The 26,614-nt window shown below is 44.2% G+C and overlaps 1 protein-coding gene across 1 annotated transcript in view; it reads left to right on the forward strand.

The window, feature by feature from the left end:
• Window positions 1-1,778: 1,778 nt before the first annotated feature.
• LOC147665158 (E3 ubiquitin-protein ligase TRIM39-like) overlaps window positions 1,779-26,614 on the forward strand; it is a 125,817-nt gene continuing 100,981 nt past the window's right edge. The window contains exon 1 of the mRNA XM_086949718.1: window positions 1,779-2,219. Coding sequence (XP_086805844.1) covers window positions 1,809-2,219 — 411 coding nt within the window. The 5' untranslated portion in view covers window positions 1,779-1,808. The remainder of the gene's footprint in view (window positions 2,220-26,614) is intronic.

Genomic DNA, 26,614 nt, shown 5'->3' on the forward strand with positions numbered 1-26,614 from the left:
GCGAAACACGTGTCGGCTGTCCATGTTTCACAACAAAATAATAAAGATGTCACACTGCAACTTGAAGTAGTCTTGTCCTCTATATGGAAACTTGAAAGAACGGATATTTATCCAAAAACGTATACTTTTGACCTTTCAAGGAGCACACACTCCCCTTTTCTCAAACTTGCTTTCTCTTATGAAGCTGAAGAGGTCCAGAGCTTCGAGTGTGTTTCCATCCACGTAAAAAACCAGCTTACTAAGCGTTGTTTAGCCTTGGAATCCTTGGACCTTTCCTGCTTTGTTAGTAGCTCTGGCCATTATGCCACATCCTCTACTTGTAATACTGTATGTTATTGTATTTTCTTCAATAAAGCATTATCAAACTTTTAAAAAAAAAAAGAAAGCCATGGGAGGCAAGGTGTTGAAAATGGCTTTAATACAATCTGAATATACTGTACAATACACACCGAGCACAGGGGTTTGAGGCTTTACGATATTGCACCTATCCACTAGTGTCACATTAATATCTACAATTTTTAGGTGCTAAGGACAGGAGATCCAGACCCCTAGGTCTCCCTGAGACTAGAAAATCTCAAACAAACACAATTTAACACAATGTCCAGCACTCTACAAAAGTATGGAAATGATCTATTTCTGTATGGTATAATAGCCAAGGAAACAACAATATTCTTTATGGATAAACACCATATAATTGCAACATTTCAATCATTCAATCCAAGTAAGTTAGGAATCTTCAATGGTTGAGTAGTAAGGTCTTTATTCTGTTCAAAAAAGGCTATCTTCATAAAAGCAATGTTGTAGCCAGTGCCTACGCGTTTCGTCCAAAAGGACTTCTTCAGGGCAGGTAAGTCACTGTTTTGGTCTAATCTGTTGCTTCATCTAAGGAGTTGTCTGCGAATTCCCTTCTCAGCACGGTTACACAAGCATTATGATAAATATCTTGTAATCGGTAAATATAGTCTTTTCGTTGGGGGTCCCGTAACTTAAAGAGGTATTTTCGTGCTGTCTTTAGTGAAGATAATTACTGAGCCGGATTATTGTGGGTCCAACTCATTGTTGTAAAACGTAGTACCGGAGCATCATGGCATCGTAACCGCATCCGCTTACAAAACAATCTGAATATACTGTGTGTTTGCCTGCTTATGTGTGCTGTTTTTGACTGGGAGAGAATGAGGACACTCTTGAGCGGTATTTTAAAAGAAATGTGTTCAATGCTTTTTGTGTGCATGTCTGCTTGTTTCTTTCTGCGTGTGCACGCTCCAGAATATTTAGTATTCTGCCAAAGACGACAAACAACAGTAGTGAAGCTACAAATGTTTCAACAAGGAAATGTTAACATATCATTGCGTTTGACTTTCATTTTGTGTAATAAATCAATATGTTTTGTTTATAGACACTATTTCTTGTGTTTTGGTAGTGCTGCAGCTGGTATGGAAGTCATTAAGTATTTTCATGTCTTGCCCTTTGCCCCACCCACTGCCCACAATTTTAGCTCATTTTCATGGGTACGTGAGCTTTTTTATTCTCATTTTAAGCGCTGTATTGCAAGATCCAGAATGCACAGGGAAAACATACACGCTGAGTGAACTTCACACCCCCGGTACTCAGTACACGTTGCTCACGTGCTCTCACGTTCAGTTACATTGTGTTGCAGTTCGACTTCCGGTTGCTCCCAGGCAGATGTTGCGGAGTTTAATGCAAGCAAGGGATAAAGTGACAGGCCGCCTGCAAGGTGGGAGTGACAGGAAGCTGGGATACTCCCGGGACACAAACAGCAGAAACGAAACTAGTCTATTTCCTGCATCATGGCGGCGGCGGCAGCTCAGTCTCAGAACCTGGAGGACGAAGTCACTTGTTCGATTTGTTTGGAATATTTCAACACCCCGGTGATCATAGGCTGTGGACACATCTTCTGCCAGTCCTGCATCTCACGGTGCTGGCAGGGCTCCGATACAAACCTCGCCTGTCCCGAGTGCAGGGAAATATCCCAAGAGAAAAAACTTCAGCCTATCCGGCAGCTGGGGAACCTCGTAGAAATGCTAAAAATTCACCTCCCCTCCATGAAGCCGCAGGAGAACGTGTGCGAGAAACACCAGCAGCGGCTGCAGCTCTTCTGTGAGGATGACCAGGAGCCCATCTGTGTGGTCTGCAGCATGTCACGTGATCACAAGCCTCACACCATCATTCCTGTAGAGGAGGCTGCCCAAGAGTACAAGGTATGTGCGAGGCACTGCTGGGATCGCAGCTCTTTTACTACAAACTGTACTGCTTGACTGACTGTGCCCAAGAGTACAAGGTATGTGCGAGGCACTGCTGGGATCGCAGCAGTTGTTCTACAAACTGTACTGATTGGCTGACTGTGCCCAGGAGTACAAGGTATTTGTGAGGCACTGCTGGGATCGCAGCTCTTTTACCATAAATTCTGACGGCGACTAAGAGTACAAGCCATGTGTGGGGGCATCGTTGGGACCTCAGTTCTTTTACTGCATGGCCGTGCCCAAGAACACAAGGCTAGGGTGACCAGACGTCCCGGTTTTCCCCGGACGGTCCGGGGTTTTGGAGAAGTGACCCGGTGTCCCGACACTTTTCTCCAACTTGGAGAAATGTCCGGGTTTTTGGGTAGTGCCTGCGTTATTAAAAGAAATGTCCCGGTTTTTAAGCAAAGGTCGGGTGAACCTGCAAGTTAATTAGTGTTATGCAGGCTCACATTGCGACCCGCCCTCCAGGAAACGGCAGCATAAGTTCAGTTCTTCTTTACCTCTCCTGCTGTGCTGCTTCGCCTCACTTGAGTAGCACAGCAGGATTTAATGAGGTGTGAATCAGGGCTTCAGAGGCCACAGGGTCAGGCCAGGCCCAGCAGTAGCTGGACCCTGGTGCTCTTTACAGAACGGGAGATAATGTAAAAATACATTTCTTTAAAAGAGCACAAATATATATGTTTGTGTTCTTAAAAAAAAAAAAAATATATATATATATATATATATATATATATATATCCCTGAAACCTGACAGAACATTTAGTCCTTTTTCTATGTTTGTGCCCGTCCCGGTTTTTAATTTTGAAAATCTGGTCACCCTACACAAGGCCTGTGTGAGAAACTGCTGGGATTCTGCCAGGACTCCCGGGCCTGGTGCTATAATGTGCTCCCTAGAGCACGGTGAATCTAAAAGTTGAATTCACTTGTCAGGCAGGGTCTGTGTTGTGCCTCATGACTGTAGGCGTGATGCCAATGACAACAGGCTGTATCTACGACTGTCTAGTGTTCAGTGCCCCCGTCTCTGAGAATATGTTGTCTCTGTGTGACCTGGCTGAGGTCAAACAAAGTTTATAGTGTACCACAGCGCCGTAGTTTAGGAATACATGTTCTGGGGAGCAGGCCCCAGTTAAGACAAACCTTTATTTACATACTCGAAGTGGACGAGGGAGTCGTACTATTCTGCGATACCAATTGAAGATTATAACTGGTTTATCACCGGAGTTATAAACAAGAATTGAAGCACATTGGTGCTAGAGCAATCCCCTATGTAGAGATTGGGCTATAATATTATTGCTTTAATGATCCCGATTTAAACAAGATCATGCAGAATCAACGGACTAGCAGAAGTTTTTTGCCTTTAACATGTGGCATATAAGACAAATCACGGAAGTAGATCTTGTATTTCCTGCTTGGTGGAGTGATGCTTTTCATCTACTGCTGAGTCATTCCGAGAAGAGATATATAGACCCTTGAATTCTAGGGTATTAAATGTTGTGCAAAAAATAGCTTTTCTTCTATGGAAGATATATTCATGTATCGTATTCCTAAAGAAGGTGGATCTTATGAATAAATCCCACCAAAACGTGTCAACAAGTTACTGTTACACAACTTACCGGTACTGGACGTTCTTACATGATCATATTCAAGGATGCTTAGTGATATGTATGGTAGAAGTGTATATGTTCAAAGACAGATTGATTTGTCTTACAAAAATCTTCCTCTTCTGTGATGACTTGTAGTAAGTATATGTTCCTTATTTTCATGTATGTGGCATTTGTAATATATATACGTTATATATACATTGTTTTTTTATATTTGATAAGATTAAAACATATATTGTTTTAATCTTATAAAATATAAAAAACAGTGTATATATATTTATTCTGTATATATGTACTAGACATTTGCTATTCACATTATCTTTCTTCTTGCTCGGTGTGGTGGGTCTGTGAATTATAAGACCGAGTTCTTGTATAGGAATAGGTGATTATACTTCTGTAATACTCACGGGGAGGACTGTTGAGAGATTACATTCAAATGATGACGGCAACATAAAAGTTCAGTTTCCGTCATGACCAGGGGTGTAGGGGAGAGCAATGTTTGTGAAAAAAAGTATGAAATATGTCAAGTTTAAATGCACAGAATGCATTTTCTATTATTTATTTCAATATAGAATTATTCACCCTTAGGAGTTTGTAAACAAGTTAAATCCTGCATTTTAATGTACATTGGTCAAATCTAATTGTAATATATTAACACATTTACAAAGGTGCAGTCAGAGCATCTCGGGAGATTCTGGATTCAAAGGTTAACCGAAAGGTTGTGCGATTCTGAGAAAATTAATTTTTCTGCATGTACTTTACATTGTAAATATCTGCAATTGGTCATTAAAACTATGTGAAAAGAACACATGCACAGGGTATACTTCGAAATATCACTTTCAACCCACTCCCCTATCACAAAATCCAAGTTTCTACATTCTAAAAATGGAACAAACATGTAGAAAACCAAAATGCAAAAGCTTCTTCTTCTATTTGTGGCTTGAAAAAATTTAATAAAACCTACGGAGATATGTCACATAAACCCATGATAAAAGCTTTCTCAGCCATGGTCCCCCCACAAGTACTATATGGGGCAGAGGTCCTATTCCTTAGTGGTAAAGGGGATTGGAATCGGGAGGAAGGTAAAGCGGTAAAAACGCTACTGTCCTTGCCAAAGTCAGCCATGCTACAGGCAATTAGACTCGAAACAGGACTGATAGGATGGAATACCCAGACCAGCATGGCTGTGGCTAGATTTTGGAAACGGCAATCTCTAGAGGAAGCGCAAAAGGTGTCACACTGGTGTAGTGGGGAAAAACAACATAGCAATCTAAGATGGGCAGCTGAGGCAAAAAAGAAGATAAAAGAGACAATTTGTTGCCTAGGTGTGGGTACAACCCAAAACCCCTTAGAAGCAGTCTTTACAAAAGTGACACTAAGACAAAAAGGAAGGGAGTACTCGAGGTCACAGGACCTAGGTTATTTAAGAAACAAAAAATCGGTAAAGAACATGATAGAAGTGTGGGAAACCGATATAGGATATCCATACCTAGAAGCACTCCCGAACTATGGATTTAGGTGGGATATTTTAAAGATGAGAATTGGCATTATCCCCTGGAGAGTGGAGGAGAAAGTCACGGCAGAAATGATGTACCCAGATGGTTTTTGCAAGTGCGGTATGGGGTCTAAGTGTGAGATAATGCACATTCTTCTTGACTGTCTCAGGTATGTTGAAGTGAGAAAACGGATTCTGCGACCTATATTCATAAAATATAACACAAGAGCGAGAGCCCAAGCAATCAATTTAGTGCTAAGAATGGAATATCTAGAAATAGCTATAGCTTTGGGTTATTACCTGAAAGAAATTAATCAAATGGTCAGGGGAAAGCTCAAAGAAGTGTAGTGAGAAACCCCAGTTACCCTGTATAAAATAAATGAAGAAGAGTAACTCAGGCAGGATAAGTCCAATGGGTTTTAATACCTTGTAATCTTCTTATAGCAATGGTGGATTGATGAAGATATGAACAGTCCTGACTTTAAAAGTCTAAGATAATTCGGATTTTAAGTAGAATGTTCTGTATGATTTATGCTTTTTTTAAAGATTTTAACAAAAGTTGTACACTGTTTTATTAATAACTAATTATGTATATTATCCTGCATTTTATTCGATTTGGTATTAAAGACTAAGGTCTAAATAAAACAGAGTTTTTCTCTCTCTCTCAGTGTATATATATTTATTCTGTATATATGTACTAGACATTTGCTATTCACATTATCTTTCTTCTTGCTCGGTGTGGTGGGTCTGTGAATTATAAGACCGAGTTCTTGTATAGGAATAGGTGATTATACTTCTGTAATACTCACGGGGAGGACTGTTGAGAGATTACATTCAAATGATGACGGCAACATAAAAGTTCAGTTTCCGTCATGACCAGGGGTGTAGGGGAGAGCAATGTTTGTGAAAAAAAGTATGAAATATGTCAAGTTTAAATGCACAGAATGCATTTTCTATTATTTATTTCAATATAGAATTATTCACCCTTAGGAGTTTGTAAACAAGTTAAATCCTGCATTTTAATGTACATTGGTCAAATCTAATTGTAATATATTAACACATTTACAAAGGTGCAGTCAGAGCATCTCGGGAGATTCTGGATTCAAAGGTTAACCGAAAGGTTGTGCGATTCTGAGAAAATTAATTTTTCTGCATGTACTTTACATTGTAAATATCTGCAATTGGTCATTAAAACTATGTGAAAAGAACACATGCACAGGGTATACTTCGAAATATCACTTTCAACCCACTCCCCTATCACAAAATCCAAGTTTCTACATTCTAAAAATGGAACAAACATGTAGAAAACCAAAATGCAAAAGCTTCTTCTTCTATCTGTGGCTTGAAAAAATTTAATAAAACCTACGGAGATATGTCACATAAACCCATGATAAAAGCTTTCTCAGCCATGGTCCCCCCACAAGTACTATATGGGGCAGAGGTCCTATTCCTTAGTGGTAAAGGGGATTGGAATCGGGAGGAAGGTAAAGCGGTAAAAACGCTACTGTCCTTGCCAAAGTCAGCCATGCTACAGGCAATTAGACTCGAAACAGGACTGATAGGATGGAATACCCAGACCAGCATGGCTGTGGCTAGATTTTGGAAACGGCAATCTCTAGAGGAAGCGCAAAAGGTGTCACACTGGTGTAGTGGGGAAAAACAACATAGCAATCTAAGATGGGCAGCTGAGGCAAAAAAGAAGATAAAAGAGACAATTTGTTGCCTAGGTGTGGGTACAACCCAAAACCCCTTAGAAGCAGTCTTTACAAAAGTGACACTAAGACAAAAAGGAAGGGAGTACTCGAGGTCACAGGACCTAGGTTATTTAAGAAACAAAAAATCGGTAAAGAACATGATAGAAGTGTGGGAAACCGATATAGGATATCCATACCTAGAAGCACTCCCGAACTATGGATTTAGGTGGGATATTTTAAAGATGAGAATTGGCATTATCCCCTGGAGAGTGGAGGAGAAAGTCACGGCAGAAATGATGTACCCAGATGGTTTTTGCAAGTGCGGTATGGGGTCTAAGTGTGAGATAATGCACATTCTTCTTGACTGTCTCAGGTATGTTGAAGTGAGAAAACGGATTCTGCGACCTATATTCATAAAATATAACACAAGAGCGAGAGCCCAAGCAATCAATTTAGTGCTAAGAATGGAATATCTAGAAATAGCTATAGCTTTGGGTTATTACCTGAAAGAAATTAATCAAATGGTCAGGGGAAAGCTCAAAGAAGTGTAGTGAGAAACCCCAGTTACCCTGTATAAAATAAATGAAGAAGAGTAACTCAGGCAGGATAAGTCCAATGGGTTTTAATACCTTGTAATCTTCTTATAGCAATGGTGGATTGATGAAGATATGAACAGTCCTGACTTTAAAAGTCTAAGATAATTCGGATTTTAAGTAGAATGTTCTGTATGATTTATGCTTTTTTTAAAGATTTTAACAAAAGTTGTACACTGTTTTATTAATAACTAATTATGTATATTATCCTGCATTTTATTCGATTTGGTATTAAAGACTAAGGTCTAAATAAAACAGAGTTTTTCTCTCTCTCTCAGTGTATATATATTTATTCTGTATATATGTACTAGACATTTGCTATTCACATTATCTTTCTTCTTGCTCGGTGTGGTGGGTCTGTGAATTATAAGACCGAGTTCTTGTATAGGAATAGGTGATTATACTTCTGTAATACTCACGGGGAGGACTGTTGAGAGATTACATTCAAATGATGACGGCAACATAAAAGTTCAGTTTCCGTCATGACCAGGGGTGTAGGGGAGAGCAATGTTTGTGAAAAAAAGTATGAAATATGTCAAGTTTAAATGCACAGAATGCATTTTCTATTATTTATTTCAATATAGAATTATTCACCCTTAGGAGTTTGTAAACAAGTTAAATCCTGCATTTTAATGTACATTGGTCAAATCTAATTGTAATATATTAACACATTTACAAAGGTGCAGTCAGAGCATCTCGGGAGATTCTGGATTCAAAGGTTAACCGAAAGGTTGTGCGATTCTGAGAAAATTAATTTTTCTGCATGTACTTTACATTGTAAATATCTGCAATTGGTCATTAAAACTATGTGAAAAGAACACATGCACAGGGTATACTTCGAAATATCACTTTCAACCCACTCCCCTATCACAAAATCCAAGTTTCTACATTCTGGTGTCATCAAGCCCCAAACATGATACGGTTTTAGCATAGAATCTCATGCTAGAGATCCTCCTGCCAGAATAAAAATGTTCTTTGCAAAGTCCTCTGCTGCTTCTTGGAACTTGCCTGTGCTACATCAAAATTTCAAAATAAATATTTTTGTTACTATCATGATATTAAAATATCACTGTTGAAGGAAAATATTGTTCTTTCTCCTCCTCCTCACTCAAACATGTGATCTTTAAGGTTCCAAAATATTGCCAGGCAACCTATCTGCTAACCGTTTGGTCAGTGACCAGCAGTGCCACCCCTTGAGCTCCCCGTGAATAGAGGCGGTAACTTTAGTATCACTGGATTGATTATGAGCAGCAGTTCTGTCAGCCTCACAAATAGAAACTGGGTGCACAGCCACACAGTCACAGTATGTAGGCTGGCCTGTGATATGCGCAATAGGGAGCCCCTTACATATAAGCAGAAGGAATTCCTTAGATACATCAAAAGTGCACAGCCTCTGGCATAAGCACAGCACATAGACTTGCCTATTGTGCATAGAAGCAAGTCACTCTTCAGGTAAAGTACCCAACGTCTCCTAATATTGAAACCACATAGGGCCTCATTCTAATTTCCTCTGATTATACGGAGAGAGATACCTGGGATGGAATTTAAGATCTCGACAAGTACCTCCCTTCGAATAATGAGGATTACACGTACCCCCCCCCCCGGCCCCCCCCCCCCCATGTCCCACCTAGAAACAAGCATTTACAATGCAATGGTCTCGGCATCATTAAAGGTAGAGCTTTTGGCACTGCTTATCACATTTCTTTTTTTTTTTTTATTCTTTTTAAATCATCAATAAATGGCATTGTCATTTACATTGCCAATAGCTTAATCGTTAAATAAATGGCATTGTCATTTACAATGCCAATAGCTATACCCTACACAGAGCCACCCTCACACAGACAGAGCCACCCACACATAGAGCCACCTACAAAACAAATAAATGGCATTGTCATTTACATTGCCAATAGCACATGAATAGGTTTCAAAATAACTTCTAAAAATTTATCAAGTGCAATGCATGGGATTCCTTTCATTTCATCACCTTTTTCTTTCATATAGATCATATATTGGAGCATGTATTAAACTGGAGGTATAACAAATTAAAAAGTGCAGGTATCATGCTTTGCCTTTTCACTGTGACATTAGTATGCTTTGCCTTTTCACTGTGACATTAGCTCCTTTTGTTTAGTTTATCCCAATTGTTAACCTTTTTCTTGTAATTTGATGATGTCACCTTATTGTACTATCCAATTTTATCTTCAATAAAGCTTTCAAACATAAAAAAAAAAAAGTGCAGGTATCATAGAGAAGAAAAGTGGAGTCGATCCGGTCCATCACCTTCTAACCTAAAAGTACTCAAGTAATAGAGACTGTGGTTTGATTAGCACAGTAATCAGATGCTGGTCTCACTGTAAAGAATTCAGTTAACCTGGCAGTAGTCTGACTGTGAGCGACCCCTTGGTTGTACGTGGAATCACTGAATCTACATACCAACATTGGTCATGGATTCCAAAAAGCTGTTTAAAGTGTGGCAGACAATTGTTTGGCTGCTTTATAAGCAAAGAGGCAAAAACAACGCGGTATACATTTGAGATCTGAAGACTACAGATAACCATTCAAAATAATCCAATACATCAAAACTGTACATTAGGCGGTTTCTCTTTCAGAAACCAATAGGAAGGTTAAAACATAGATATATCTGCGTTTAATGTGCGTAAACCAAAGCAGACCCAAATAATTTTTTTTTCAATCAACCACATCTGCATTAAATACATCCGATGGTAGTATACTTAATCCCCACATACTACTTCTGAGGCCTCCGTTGCAATGAAACAATCTCTGTGGAATCGCAAGTAGAACTTAAAAAGTAGCATCAAAACTTCCATTATAAAAGCAATTTTGAATAGTACGAAGCCCTCTAAAGAAATTAGATATTTTTTCGGAAGTGAAGCACCACATTTATTTCGCCGGCTTTGTACTGTGCATTTATGGCATCACTTTTTTATGTTTTAAGGTCGAAGCACAACTTTTAAAGGCAGGTTGCTGGTGCCACCTACAGGCATGCTTCATGGCACAAATTCCTGCAACAGGACTCCGAAAACAGTTGCACTACATGTAGCCCACAAGGCGTCAGGAAGTCTCTCAAAAATGAACAGGCAGGTGTCATTACCTCTTCCTGAACTGGAAAACCGTGCAAGGAACACAGACTGGGTTTGTTTTTGTAACAAAAGCACATGACAATAGTCATTTATAATTACACAGTAGTGAAATTACAATTCTTTGAAGTATACTAGATGAAAAAAATATTCACCACTACCTTTTTGTCACAATTAGGACGACAGACCTAATATAAAGCACTGCAGACCAGCACACAACTATCTGCATGCCAGAAAAACACATGCACTGTCCATACAAAAACATAATCAGTCTTCCGTGTCACATGATTTAACGGAACAGCTCTTCCAGGGTAATGCTATCCACTTCCCATCTTCTTGTCCCAGATTAACTATCTGAAGGACTTAATTTCACACACACAATAATCGCGGGGAGGGGAGAGGCGGGAGGGGAGAGGCGGGAGGGGAGAGGGGGGAGGGGGGAGGGGAGAGGGGGGAGGGGAGAGGGGAGATGGGGGAGGGGGGAGTGGGACTCTCGCGGGGGTTAAAAAAATAAATTTAGAGAAAACGTACCTGACTGCCCGTGTCCGTGCCAGAGCTGGACTGACAAATACTATAAATGAATACCACGGACATAAGGTGAAAGTTTGAGGGTTACAGTGAAGTAATGAGCACGTAACTGTCCGAGTTAAAACAGCTCGAGGTTAGCGATCAATTACATATTAATGCAACTAATGACCAGCTGGGTTATATTGCAATCCAAATATACGTAAATCTCCAACAGTAGATTGTGAATGGCCAAGTGCAGCAATCAATACACAAAATAAGCACGATAGGCACCACATACTCCTCCCTCTCGCCCCAGGTTGCTTCTATATAAACTCAGCATGCATACATGTTCAATGCAAACAGATTGTTTCTATTACCCCGATTACTTTCTGACACAAATAACCATGTACTTACATTGCGGTGCATCAGTCTTCCGTGTCACATGATTTAACGGTATGTTAGGCCTGGTTGAGAACCAGGACACCAGCACGCACTACTCAATTAAAGATTTGATCGTTAATGCATTTATTTCGAATTTTATCAATGAGTTAACTTAAATCAGCATAACATTTATATCCATGCTACATTTGTTTTAGAATACATGTAAATTAATCAGCATATTCATGACTGTCATTAACTGTACATTTATACATCACAGTGACAATACATTTAGTTCCACCCAATGCATTTCGGGGCGCGAGCCCCTTCGTTAGGGGTCGCAAACTAGATGGAAGGGTGCTTGATATGAAAAAGTCTTATATATGCTGACTTTAACGTGGGGAACCTGTGAGTCCTAATAGTGGCGCTTCAGACTCAACGGGTGCTTTAGCGAGGCGTAGAGACCGGAGTAGAGTGTAGAAGAATCCCGTCTTCGCGTATTGACTATCAGTCACAGGTTCCCCACGTTAAAGTCAGCATATATAAGACTTTTTCATATCAAGTACACAGATCTTTCTGATTTACATTCAGAAATGCAACTTGTATCACCCTTCCATCTAGTTTGCGACCCCTGACGAAGGGGCTCGCGCCCCGAAATGCATTGGGTGGAACTAAATGTATTGTCACTGTGATGTATAAATGTACAGTTAATGACAGTCATGAATATGCTGATTAATTTACATGTATTCTAAAACAAATGTAGCATGGATATAAATGTTATGCTGATTTAAGTTAACTCATTGATAAAATTCGAAATAAATGCATTAACGATCAAATCTTTAATTGAGTAGTGCGTGCTGGTGTCCTGGTTCTCAACCAGGCCTAACATACTTCATACGTCATAGTTTGCAGGCTACATACCAGCACGGCACACATATCGAATTAACGCTCTCAAACTGATCACAAAGAGTGCAGTTGCCCTTCTATATTCATCACATGATTTAACGGAACAGGTCCTCCAGGGTAATGCTATCCACTTCCCATCTTCTTGTCCCAGATTAACTATCTGAAGGACTTGATTTCACACACACAATACTCGCGGGGGAGACTCGCGCGGGGGGTTAAGAAATAAATATAAAGAAAACTTACCTGATTGCCCGTGTCTGCGCCAGAGCAGAGGAAGCGGCTCTTGTTTTCGGCGTCAACCGAGGAAACTGCAGAGGACGGAGATCGTATCTGGCATCTGCACGCTGGGGAGCAGCGGGGAGAGCACGGGAGCGGGCACCAGCACGGGTCCCCAGACTGGCTGCTAGAGATACAGCCTTGGCAATGTGTGGGCGGGGGGAGCGCCGGATCCTCTGCACCGCTTGTGGGTGGAAAAGCGGCAACTGCAGGGGACGAGATCGTATCTGGCATCTGCACGCTGGGGAGCAGCGGGGAGAGCACGGGAGCGGGCACCAGCACGGGTCCCCAGACTGGCTGCTAGAGATACAGCCTTGGCAATGTGTGGGCGGGGGGAGCGCCGGATCCTCTGCACCGCTTGTGGGTGGAAAAGCGGCAAGAGCCGATAGCCTCTGAATCAGCACAGCGTGTGTGCAAGGAAGCGGTAGGAGCAATTTGCTTCTCCTTGCATCGCGTGTGGCCTGTAAAGACAACAGCTTGGCTCCGAGGCACTGGGCGGAAGCCCCATCCGCCGTTTGTTCCGGAGCATGTGCGCTGCATCCCCGTACTCGATTCAGAAAAGGGGGTGGTGATGGACAGAGTATCTGAATTAAGCAGAACACTCCTACCCAGTCAACAGATCAGGGCTTGATCCATCACCGTTTTTTAGCTCACTGCACCATCCCAGCTCAGAACCTGGCTACATGCAAATTAGTCTGTCCCTGGCCCAGTGCATCATGGGAACAGGGCAGACCAAACTACCAAGCCAATTCTTTTACTGGAAAGGAAACAAGCTTCCGGGGACCACCGTACTCGGCGCCGGCTGGGCAACAATGGCGGCCACAAAGCTTACGACATTTTTCAGATTTGGGGGCGTGTTTTGCTGTGCTGAGTGACGGACGACGTCTGTCTAAAGAACGCAAAAAATCACGCCCCCAAATCCGAAAAAGACGGAGCTTCTTTGGAGGGATGGCTCTCTCCTCCAATGGCTGGCCTCCGTTTAGGAAGCCAGCCAATGGTGGAGAGACAGGGCAGGGAGGCGGGTTCTGAAGCCCTACTAAGTAACATTAAATCTCCGGACCGGAAGCTGCTTCGCAGCTTAACGGTCCCTCGACCTAAAAAAGGGCCCATATTGGCAAATATGTACCACCTGCTTGTAGCAGATGGTAAATGTTATCGGTCTTTTTATTTTTTCTGTTTTTTTGGACCCATGTTGATTGAAGAGGGGAATCAACATGGGAGGGCACAGTTCATTTAATTTAAACTGTGGGGAGCTTTTTGTGCAACTTTCTGTAATTCTGTCACACAGAATAAGGAATACTCACAGTTGCATATCTTCATGAGGAAAGAGGCAGCCACTCCTTAATAAATGCATTTTCAGTTTACAAGATGAGTCAGGGGCTCTGCTTCATGTTGGGCAATGTCTGTGTGGGGTTCCCCCTGAGATCAGTAGCCCATCACCCTAAACCTTTCAAATGTTCCTTTTAACTAACCGTTACTCCCTCACATCCTGCAAGGAATATAAATGTTAGGTTAACATGCACTGAGACCTCATGGCTCTGCAAGAGTTGATGCAGAAAAAATGGCCCAATTAAAAACCATGGTTCTCAAACTTTCTTCTCTAAGAGAAGATGTTTCACTTGTTTTTATTAATATGATTATTAGTTCACAGGTAGAGAGAAGAGGCAACTAAGACCACCACCCGATTTCCCCCCCATTGCCTTCTCGTAACACAGAGGTGTAACCACTAAGTCACTAGGATATTTCAATGAAAGTAATTAAATAAATGTTCATTGCAACCAGTCAACTGAATAACTGTGTCAGACCTGATTCTGTGCAAGATCCGACTCTGTTGGTTTTTGTCTGAAATTCTGTCTCTCCTTCCTTGATTGTTTTGCTTTCAGTCCGCCCCCCCCTCCTCCGCAACAAGCACTTACTCCTCACAATCTCCTACCTTCTTGGTTTTACAAGTGATAGTCTCCATCCATCTATATTACCTCTGCTCTCAGTGTCCAGCCCAGTCATGCAGATGAAGGATTGGAAGGTAATTGAATCTTCCTCAGGCATCATACCTGTTTGGTCCTCTTATGTTATGACAGGGACTAGGGCCAGGCCCCTGACCAATTGTTCTCCCTCCCCTTACTCCTCCATCTTGTCTAACTTAGTAAATATATTCCTTACACTGCACAGCAAATTACCAACACTGTTATCCTGGATGGACTCTTCAGTTACATTGAGGTGCTGCCTGTCCCTTGTGCTTGCCAGGGTTGCCCAGTGCTTTAAATGGAAAAAAATAAGTGCAGGTACTTATTAAATTGAGCTAGGGGCGTGGCAGTGGGCGGGGTTAGAGGCGGAGCGAGACATGTTGATACACAAACACTTCTGTTGAGTATTAATTTTGCCCTTGATAGTGGTCTCAAACTTTTCATATGTGCAGAGTAGGGCATTTACACCAGTTTCAGGACATACCAAAACATATGAGAAATGTCTGGAAAAAAACTAAGGGGCATATTATCAAGGGGGTTTATCTCCCTATTACTTAGCTGTCGCTAACACCAGTTAGCGACAGCTAGTAGGAGATAGCGACCATCTTGGGCCCCTCTTTGCATGTCAGTGATATTTATCACTAATGACATGCAAAGTGCGCGTGCCAAGATGTTAGCGACTGTTGGAAACAGTCGCTAACATCGCTATCTCCTATTACCAACATTTGGAGATATTCGCGCTAAGCGCGAATATTTCCAAAAGGTAACACCTGCCCCTGAGCAGTTCTTAGCCATGTTATCCAATGGTAGGTGGATAACATGGCTAAGAGCATTAGCTCGGTAATGCATGAATATCGCTGACTTTTCAGCGATATTCATGCATTTCGGCCGATTTTTATCGCTTAGGAGATATACCTTGATAATAGCAAGGTTCCTAAGCGATAAAAATCGCCACAGCTCGGCGATAAAAATATCGCCGCTAAACCAACATAGCGATAATTATCGCTAGTTGTTGGTAATATGCCCCTCTATGTGCTAACTCATTACACAAAATGAATGTCAAACACCACATGTTAATATTTCCTTGTTTCATAATAGTTGCAGTTTTTTAATGTCATACCGTTCTTACTTACTTGCATTTGGCGCAATCCTTTTATATTCAAGAGTGCACACATATACACACAAAACAATTATTCCACGCATTTCTTTTTAAATACCTCCTGAGTGTCCCGATTCTCTTCCGCTCTCATTTCTCTCTCACACACAAACAAGCAGACAACCCCTCTCTACCAGTCTTCACATCTCAAACCTCTCGATCCCTCCCCCTCTCTCCCATTTGTATCTAACTCCGTCCCACTCTCTTTACCCTAATTGTATCCTATCATTCTCTAGAATCATTCTCTCTATTTCTCTGTGCCTCTCTTACTCTTTCCATAGCGGTCTCAATCACTTCCCAATCTCTATCTGCGATTACCCCTTCTGTCTATCTTTTTCCCCTTTAAACTCTCCTCTGCTTCTTCTATATATGTCCCTTCACTCTTCACCGTCTCTCACCCCATTATCTGTCCTATTCCCTCAGCAGAAGGCCCCACGGTCAGGAAGCTTTTAGTGGCAGACTGTGAGCACTGCTGCATCGTGAGCATGTGCAGAGTCCAGCAGGGTAGAGGTCAGGGGCAGAACAACACTGGCCCTGATGGGAAGGTCAGTAGATCGCTTGTCACCTCACCTGGGTACGAGGGTGTCTGCGTAGATAATCCCCACCATCTCATCCCCGCCCATTAAACACTCAATGTCACAGCAGGCGGGCGGGTGGGGTGGATTCCCAGGGGCAAGCGAGTCAGGGGAAAGATAGCCAAACCCCAGTGAGAGGCCAAGGGGTGAAAATGACCCTTGTTACCTGGGTTCCTAAGAGGCCACACCTGAGCAGCCCCTCCCCCCTGCACACACACACCACACACACACTCATTCAGTCTGCACACATCACTGTGCTGGGCCCCAGGTAGAAAATGTCCCAGCATGAAGGCTCGGCAGGGGTCTGTTGAGGACAATGACAGCTTCCATCTGGGTGGGGAGGGAGCAGAGGCTCTCTTGCCGCAGCAGCAGGCCTCCAGCAGGCCACTCAGGCCCCATCGTGCAGCTTGTCACAGCTGAATGACACAGACAAACGGTAAACATACTGCTAAAACAAACAGGAACACAGCTGGCCCTCGGCATCGGCCGGTGCCCACCTTTATCAATTCGACCTTGAGTACCGGTACTCTCCTTGGCTGTGGAGAAGTGCCGGTACTCAGCTCGGTAAAAATGAGAAGTGCCGGTACTCAGTACCGGTGAGTACCGGCCCATTTAAAGCACTGGGGTTGCCCCATATTGCTTATGGGTAGACCTGAAATAGCACTTACCATGACTGCCTGTAAACAGCTGCATTACTCCGTTTACTCCTTTGACACCCGAGCGGGCATTTCAGGCCATTTCCTTTTATTACCTGTATCCAGTGCATGCCATTAACTTTTCCAATCCAATCCAAAAATTCTTTATTTCGGCCTTTCAGACCATAAAAGATACAATAAAAACATTCGACATTTAAAAGACCTCCACATACAATAAAAACATGCCAAAGTACATTTCATACAAATTCATTTCCTTGGGGAGTCTGAAAATGGGTAGGAGTTAACATTACAGTTCATATCAGTGTTCAATCTTTTTGCTAATTTTCTCCTTATAGCCATTATAAACTTGTCAACTGCAAAGACTATGTGGGGCAGGGTGCTTGTTTTCAGTATTCTGTATGAGTGTAAATAATTCCTTATGCCAAAGTTCCTGCATAATGGCACTAGCCAATATTTCCTTGGTCTATTGTAGGCTGGGCAAAAAAACAAAACGTGAATTTCCTCCTCATCATGATTACTGCACCCTGGACAGATTTTGTCATCCCTCATTGTCCATTTACAAGTAAAGGTTTTCCCCGTCTTGCTTTTGGGTAGACTTGAAAAGGCATTTACTATGGCTGCAGTGTAATCCATTGCATTCCTATGGGGTTCTCTTCTGCTGCTGAAACCCAACAAGGGACTGTAACCCTTGCTCTGACTAGGATGCTAGGAAAGTCCACATGCCTCTATGCTTGACACTAGTTTGTTCCACTTCATGCATACGAACAGCAACACAAGGGAGGCTTTCAAGGACTCATCACACAGAGCACCAAAACACTTCCGACCAAGGCTACACCCAACCAAGATACTTTCAAACCGCTAGTGCTATAAATGAATGTAAATCACATGTGTACTGTCCCCCGGGCGTCTGTCTCCTCTATGCAGTTAGGTCAGATGATTCCGAACACTAATTTGGTCAATCACACACAAGACTAGAGCACTCTCCACAGGAGCGACACTGCAATTCAACAAGCTTTCATCCATGCACTTGCCAACAGCGCAGTGTCCTGTCTGCCAATATGCTTGGGTGCCTGTATAAAGCTAATTACAATCTGGTATCAAAATATATTTGCCATGGTAGTGGTGGTGGGGGGGGGGGAGGGCAGGTGAGGTTTGAGAGGCTCCTACTGACATAAAAATGCTCTCTGGAGGGGGGCTGAACCCGGCAGTCTGCTAAGTTGCTATATGAGCTCCTTCCGTCAGTCCCATTGCTTGGCCGCAAGGTCTCTTACGGCGATAACTGTTGCCACATGAAGCGATTGGCTTTAGGCTACAAAATCTGCAGCGTTTGGAAGTTCACTGTCTTGAAGCTGGCGAGGATGGCTAACTTGAACCTGGGAGAAGTAGACCTTGCTGGGGCAGTCTCAGGTGGAGATGCTCTGTCAGCTGCCAATGGAGGAGGGGTCAGTTCCAGAAATGTCTGGTGGATTCAGCTTTAACTGGGATCAGTACAGACCTCTACAGCTTAATGGGTTGAAGGTGAGAGAAAACAAGGAAGTTACCAATACCCTTTTGACAACAGTATACACAATCTACAGTGAAATCATATTGACCAAATCCAATGGAGAAAAGATCCCTTACCCATCCTCTCTCTTGGAGGAAGACCGGGATGGGAGGTGATGATAGCAGTGAGCCAGCTGTCAGACATTATCTTAAAAAAAGCTGGACAACGTGCTGCTTAGGTACCACTCGAATATGTTGAGGATCAAGTGAATGGCATGGCTACCACGACGAAGCATATGAGAACGAAAACACAGCAAAGAGGGGAGGAAGGACAGGCTAGAGGAAGACATGGGGTGTAGGCAAAGTTTGAAGTGGGTGATGGGGGCGATGTTGGTGGTAGAAGAGAGGATTGAGGCACTGGAAAATCAGACACCAATCCAACATTAGAGTTTTGGGATATCCTGCTGGTGGGTCTGTGATAGAAAATATGTAAGCTTTGTTTTCTGAGTACCTTTCCCACCCTGGGGACTCTGATCAAGAAAGTGTACCGTCTCCCCTCTTGGTGAGGCAGCTTCCCAAAGAAAATGGTGCCTGTACTGTTATTTTGTCCAGGGCGTTCATTACCTTATTATTAAAAAGATGGTGCTTCTGATTAATGGTTTGCAAGTGGAAGGTAGGAGTATCCCCTTGTTCCAGTGTATCATCATGGCGCTGGAGGCCAATATGAAGGCGCTCCAGACTGTGGTACTAAAACTGCTTGCTTGGCTATCGCATGCTTCTTAATGTTATTGGGAAGGCTGAAGGTCATGAACGAGGACAGAGAGCCTCATGAAAAGCTCTGGAGTGTTGAACTCGGACGTCTACTCTGCAGTAGAGGTTCTACTATCGAGCTAGACAATACCATTTGATCCCCCTTCTAGGCATAATTGGCTATTTGGGGGAGCGATGTAGGTTGATAGCAATAGTAAATGGGTAATATATTGATGTGGTTTCTCCGTGCTTTTACACTGCCTGCATGCCCCAGCCTTTTATTCCGTCTTTTCCGCCTATTCCCTCATTCCTTAGGTTTTCTGTTCTCTCTTCCCCTTTTTCTCGCAGTTTGTTCCTGTTTCAGCATTTCTTAGCGGGCAGTTTTGGTAATTGGGTCACCAGTGGAGCACTGTGTCATTACTCGCTTGCTTTAGAGCTGGCTTTGTTCAAAACAGAACTGTTGTGCCAGGCTATCCTATCTATCTATCAATCTATCTATCTATCTATCTATCTATCTATCTATCTATCTATCTATCTATCTATCTATCTATCTATCTATCTATCTATCTATCTATCTATCTATTTTTTACGAGATCTAAATCTGGGCACACTGTAGTGGATGTTATATAGTGTCTTCTATTCTAAATTCAAATAAAAATGACGACACTAAAAATATTTTCTGTAGTGCTTTACCTCTCCTTCGAGATGGCTTTACACTGTATAAAATACATAATGTAAATAAGAGAACTTGATATTCCAATTTGTGCAGTGTGTGCATAAACCCACCAAACACGTTATTGGAAATTATGACCTGTATGTTTCTCACAGATTACAGCAGCAGACACTCCTCCTAAGCCTCTTCATTGAGACTGGTGTTTGTGTTGTTGTGACCGGTTCCACGGCATTTGTTAGACATCGATTCATAGGACGCATTTCTTATTTCTCACAGTGACTTTTTTAGACCGATAGATACAAAGGGCTTCCAAAATATGTTTTTTCTATTTTTCATATTTTTTCCCTGCCACTGATAGCACCCACAGCTCACTCTCCAAAACATTTCTTTCACGCTGAAGCCAGCGCCTCATTCCCCTCACAGACCATTTGTTGCACTGGACGACCATGCTAGTTTAGGATTGATCTTAAAATTGCATTTTCCCTCACATGTCAGGGACTCATATTCTCAAACCTTTCTGTGTGCATTAATTTGTCTTTCTTCTAGGCTGTCCAGAGATCGATACTAGGAGAGGCTGAGACCCACCTTTACTCCGACTTACATAAATGACTGCTGCCAGGGTCAGGGAAAATAAGATAATAAGGAAACCAGCTAACGCCAGCACAGCGCTCCTCCGATACACTGGGCTTCTGCCCCCTCTCTCTGTGCACTTTTGAGGGCGGCACGAACTGTGAGCTGATTGGAACCCCGAGCCCAGCTGAATAGAGCTACCTCGATACCAGTGGCGGTCCGTCCACTATGGGCGATACGCCCCTAGCCTCGTTGCCTGACGGAAGGCGCGGTGCCATAGTGTTTGGCAGTCACGGCAAAATGTTGTGCAAAAAAAACCGCATGCAGGATGGCCTCCTTGGAGAGATGAAATTTAAACAGCAAACGTATACCTACTCAATTCCCATAAAGGATTATTCAACAACATTCTTGCCTCAGACTTAGGTGGGCCAGGCACTAATGTAGGGGTGCCGGGCCCCGCTGCCTCCACCCCTCCCCCCATGGTTTCGGCCCTGCAGAAAAATGTTCTGCAAAAATGTTCAGAATCTGGAACATTTTTCACTACTTTAGCTTTCTCCAACTTAAACTAATGGCTGTATTTTTCACTTATAAATATGCCACTGTATCGATAAAAACTGTAGAGTTAAATTTGTTCATATGGATTCCATAAAGCTTATTTAAATTTTGTTCCATTTTCAAGTGTCACATTTACAAACACAAAGCATCTTGCCCCCAGTGACCTGTAAGAAGAACAATTGATAGGAATGCTGAAGAATGTCAAACATTCACCGCTAGTACAGAGATCTGTGCCTAAATCCATTGTTTTATTGCTCACCCTGCCATTCCAGTTTAGACCAAGCCATATGCATATCAGCCTTGACCCTGCTCCCCATGGGAGCAGTCCTGCCCACACTGCCATGCCAGACCCTCCCTGGTCCGAAAACAAGCACCCTGGGACCGGTTTCAGGGTATCATCCTTCATCAGCCAGGCTAGTTTGACTCCAGTGGCATGGTGAACACGAGACCCACGTCTGGGCATACCCGTCCCACTCAGGGTGACAAATGCAAAAAGAAAAACTGATGAACGGAATGCTGAACAATGTCAAACATTCACCCCCAATACAAAGATCTTTGGATAAATCTATTATTATTTTTTTGTCTCACCATGCCACCAGAAATCTGTCGATCATTTTGTTGTGTTTGCTATGTTTGCCCTAAGTGGGCCAGGGTAGGCCCAGACGTGGGTCCCTTGCTTGCTATGCCACTGGACTCAAGGTAGCCTGGCTGATGAGGGTTGAAACCACAACACCGGTCCCAGGATGCTTGTTTATGTTCCAGGAAGTACCTGGCCTGGCAGTTTGGTTTGGACTGTTCCTATGAGGAGCATGGTCAAGAGTGAATTTCATATGGCGGAGTTCAAACCTGGGTGGAATTGTGAGCAAAAGAACGATGGATTTAACCCAGATCTCTTGACTAGGGGTGAGTGGTTGAAAGGTTTCGGCACTCCGTCCATCATCTGGTTGTGTTTCCCAGAGGCCCGTAGGCATGGTGCCATATTTTTAACAGAAAAATACATTTGTTTAAATGGGAGGAATTTCAAGAGAATACACGTGCTTCATAAAATATTTAGACTATTTGGCTATATTGAAAAAGGAGAATAACATTAATACTTAATGTTTCATAGAAAAGGATTTCTTCGCTTTCAATTTCTCCCATTTTATAAATATGGCACAGTGTCTGCTAGCCACTAGGAGCAAAAGGCCTGCTGTTTGTAAATGCGGCACTGAAATGGGAGAAAAGTAAAATGTAGAGTTAATCATTAAGGTAAATTTTCGTTTTACTTTTCTCTCTTTTAAAAGTATTCAAACTCATCATTTTGTTCTCATGCTCCAATATTGAGTCGCTCGCAGAGGAAACTTGGACCCGTTTGCCTTTTGCCTGTTTGCTGCAAGGAGCCCCGTTGGGCATTTGTAATCAGCGCCTGGAGCCCCTGGAGCCCCGCTGGGCATTGTCTTCATCTTCGTGGGAGAGGTGCTGCGCAGGAGGACGGGACTGCGAGGCCCAGCAGGCTGTGCGTGTGACATCGAGCACACCTGCCGCCTCTTCCCGTGCCTCCGCCCCCTGCTGACCACTTAAAACTCCTCGCGGCCCCCGCTCCGCGGGAGCCGCTCGCAGAGGAAACTTGGACCCGTTTGCCTTTTGCCTGTTTGCTGCAAGGAGCCCCGTTGGGCATTTGTAATCAGCGCCTGGAGCCCCGCTGGGCATTGTCTTCATCTTCGTGGGAGAGGTGCTGCGCAGGAGGACGGGACTGCGAGGCCCAGCAGGCTGTGCGTGTGACATCGAGCACACCTGCCGCCTCTTCCCGTGCCTCCGCCCCCTGCTGACCACTTAAAACTCCTCGCGGCCCCCGCTCCGCGGGAGCCGCTCGCAGAGGAAACTTGGACCCGTTTGCCTTTTGCCTGTTTGCTGCAAGGAGCCCCGTTGGGCATTTGTAATCAGCGCCTGGAGCCCCTGGAGCCCCGCTGGGCATTGTCTTCATCTTCGTGGGAGAGGTGCTGCGCAGGAGGACGGGACTGCGAGGCCCAGCAGGCTGTGCGTGTGACATCGAGCACACCTGCCGCCTCTTCCCGTGCCTCCGCCCCCTGCTGACCACTTAAAACTCCTCGCGGCCCCCGCTCCGCGGGAGCCGCTCGCAGAGGAAACTTGGACCCGTTTGCCTTTTGCCTGTTTGCTGCAAGGAGCCCCGTTGGGCATTTGTAATCAGCGCCTGGAGCCCCGCTGGGCATTGTCTTCATCTTCGTGGGAGAGGTGCTGCGCAGGAGGACGGGACTGCGAGGCCCAGCAGGCTGTGCGTGTGACATCGAGCACACCTGCCGCCTCTTCCCGTGCCTCCGCCCCCTGCTGACCACTTAAAACTCCTCGCGGCCCCCGCTCCGCGGGAGCCGCTCGCAGAGGAAACTTGGACCCGTTTGCCTTTTGCCTGTTTGCTGCAAGGAGCCCCGTTGGGCATTTGTAATCAGCGCCTGGAGCCCCTGGAGCCCCGCTGGGCATTGTCTTCATCTTCGTGGGAGAGGTGCTGCGCAGGAGGACGGGACTGCGAGGCCCAGCAGGCTGTGCGTGTGACATCGAGCACACCTGCCGCCTCTTCCCGTGCCTCCGCCCCCTGCTGACCACTTAAAACTCCTCGCGGCCCCCGCTCCGCGGGAGCCGCTCGCAGAGGAAACTTGGACCCGTTTGCCTTTTGCCTGTTTGCTGCAAGGAGCCCCGTTGGGCATTTGTAATCAGCGCCTGGAGCCCCTGGAGCCCCGCTGGGCATTGTCTTCATCTTCGTGGGAGAGGTGCTGCGCAGGAGGACGGGACTGCGAGGCCCAGCAGGCTGTGCGTGTGACATCGAGCACACCTGCCGCCTCTTCCCGTGTCTCCGCCCCCTCTATTTCCAGTCAGCATAAGCCCGGGTCTAATTACGCGTTAGCGGGACGCGTGTGCGGGACAACACCCGGGACAAAGCCCGGACTAAGGGCGGACCCTCTGAGACCCTCAGAGGCCTGAGGAGCCTGGCCTGGGCCACCACCCCTGTTCGTTTACATTCCGCCTAAGGGACAAATGGACACATGAACTGTAAGTTGTCAAAAACCCTTGATTAGCGTCTGTGGGCTGTTAATCAATGTATTAGTTGACTGTTATATGTTTAGGATCTTTATTACCCTCTACCCTGTGCATTAAGGCTGTTTAAAAATCGGTGGTGGGGTGTACCATGAACTGTCGTGAAACCCGGAGCATGGCAGTCGCAGAAGCAAAAAAATTAACTGGTACCCTAGATGATTTCATTGTTCGTACGCATGCACTGATTGATGAGGGTATAATATTAATGGATAGGAGGGTGTCGCAAGATCTGGCTATGGCCAAGAGATCATCTCTAGGCCCAATTGCCCAGGCCTGCACGCCTAACCCCGAGAGTCGCCCTATTTCCCTTGCTTTGGTACACAATCCTGGGGACACTGGGGATTTTGATGCCTTAAACTCGCAGCAGGATCTGGAGGCCACCCCCAACCTTGATCTCATAATAGTAAGCGACCCAGACAGGATAGAGTCAGCTAATCCCACCGGGGCCAGTGATATACACCAAAAGGGTCTAAAAGAAGGAGCAATTCCCAAGCAAAAGGTAAAAAAATCTACCACTACTAAAGGGAAGAAAGCACAAACGGCCAATAAGCGTAATAATTTCATCTCAGTTCCATCAAATACAAATGGGGCAGTCTGTACAAATGATACCGGGGGGACACACTTAACAAACAACGGCTTGCCTCTAAGTCTTCCAGACGATACCATCATAGATAAAAGTCTGGAGGAAATTATGGAATTAAGTGGAGAAATCACTAGCTCAGTTCAACACAGTCAGGAGGGGTGCGGGTCAAGTATGTTTGATAACAATAACATCTTGAACATATTAAAATCTCTACTTGAACCCATGGAGGTTAGATTGCGTCGCATAGAATCTATCTTGACTAACATCCATAAAGGTATTAGTGCCCCTAGCCTCACCATGAACCCCAAAACATCCCACACTACTAATACAGCCGCCAAGTCTTCTATGGCTGGCAAAAAAGCTACTGTGGTTAATAGTAACGCTCCTAACAGTACAAGTAACACCCCTGCTGAGGAAGCCACTAAATCTAAGACCACAGTGATAAAACAACCTGAGAATCCAACTAAACCCAAGCCACCCCCCCAGGTTAAATCAAATGACCTCATTCCACCGACCCCAAACCCGACATCGACAACCGGACCTAAGGTCGTGGTCCGTAGAAACATCCACCTTCCCCCAGATGCCTGCCCCTATGTAGTGATTCTCACTGGGGTCAATGAAATTTCATCCCTAGAAACTGAATCCAACCAGGCCTTAAAAAATAAAGTGTGCCATTGGCTCTCTAAAAATTATCCCTTACCGCCTAATATGCCAAGTAACATTTTAATGGTGGAAAGAGCCCCTTGGGTGGGAGGAAACAGGAAAAGTCTGCAAGGGGACTGTGTGGTGGTCACCTCTGAGAACACACAGGTGGTAGATTTAATTTGTAGAGGGTCCCCTAGATACCAAGCTAGTACTGTTACCGCCAGGCCCCTCTCTTATTTCTATCTACCGGGTAACCAAACAGATAATAGATGGAGTTGGTTAAGGGGCCCACAGGAGTCAAAAATAATTCATAGGCAAGACCCCCCTTGGGAGGCACACCCCGCAGGCTGGGTTGAAGGTGTTAATGCGGGCTGGAACCAGGTTAGGCCAAGAAGAGGAAGACCGCCCTATGGGGGTTTTGCGGCAGAGCCCCATAATAGCCACCCACTCAACTATCAACAGTTTGCTCAGGGATATGACAATTTTTTCAATTTTCCCACTTCTAACCGATATGATTACTTGTCAACCTTAGACGGGAATGATTGACAAATACAGGTCTCCCCCTGTACAGAAAAGCCTGAGAATAACACCTCATTCTCTATGCAAACGGATAAGAGCATTTTGGGCGGGCAGATGTCCTGTCCAATTACCACTAACTGTGAGGGTGGGGAAGGAGGAGAGCCTCTTAATGTAAAAATGGCTGGGCCCCGGGGGGGCGAGGACTTCTCAATGGCAACTTGGAACATTGCGGGACTTAAAAACAAAGTGGATAACCCAATTTGGCGGGACCTAATAGGTTCCATGGATCTAATAGCCCTGCAGGAGACCTGGGACACTGAAAATCTACCTTCTCAATTCCAGCAGTTGGATCCTCGAGGGGGCGTGCCAGAGGGGGTTTGGTCACTCTGATTTCTGCCAAAATCCCTGGGACATATACGCAAGTAGCCACTGGTTGTCCTTACTGTGTTGCTGTCTTAATCTCCTATAGGAATCATCATAACGTCTTGGTCATAAATTTTTATAACTCATTCGACAGGGACAGTTCAGTAAGTAATTTGATGATGTTAAGTACTTTTCTGGCCGACTTTAAAGAGTCGGCAGAGCACGAC

Source organism: Lissotriton vulgaris, unplaced genomic scaffold (genome assembly GCF_964263255.1).
Source record: "Lissotriton vulgaris unplaced genomic scaffold, aLisVul1.2 SCAFFOLD_2934, whole genome shotgun sequence".
Lineage (NCBI taxonomy): Eukaryota > Metazoa > Chordata > Amphibia > Caudata > Salamandridae > Lissotriton > Lissotriton vulgaris.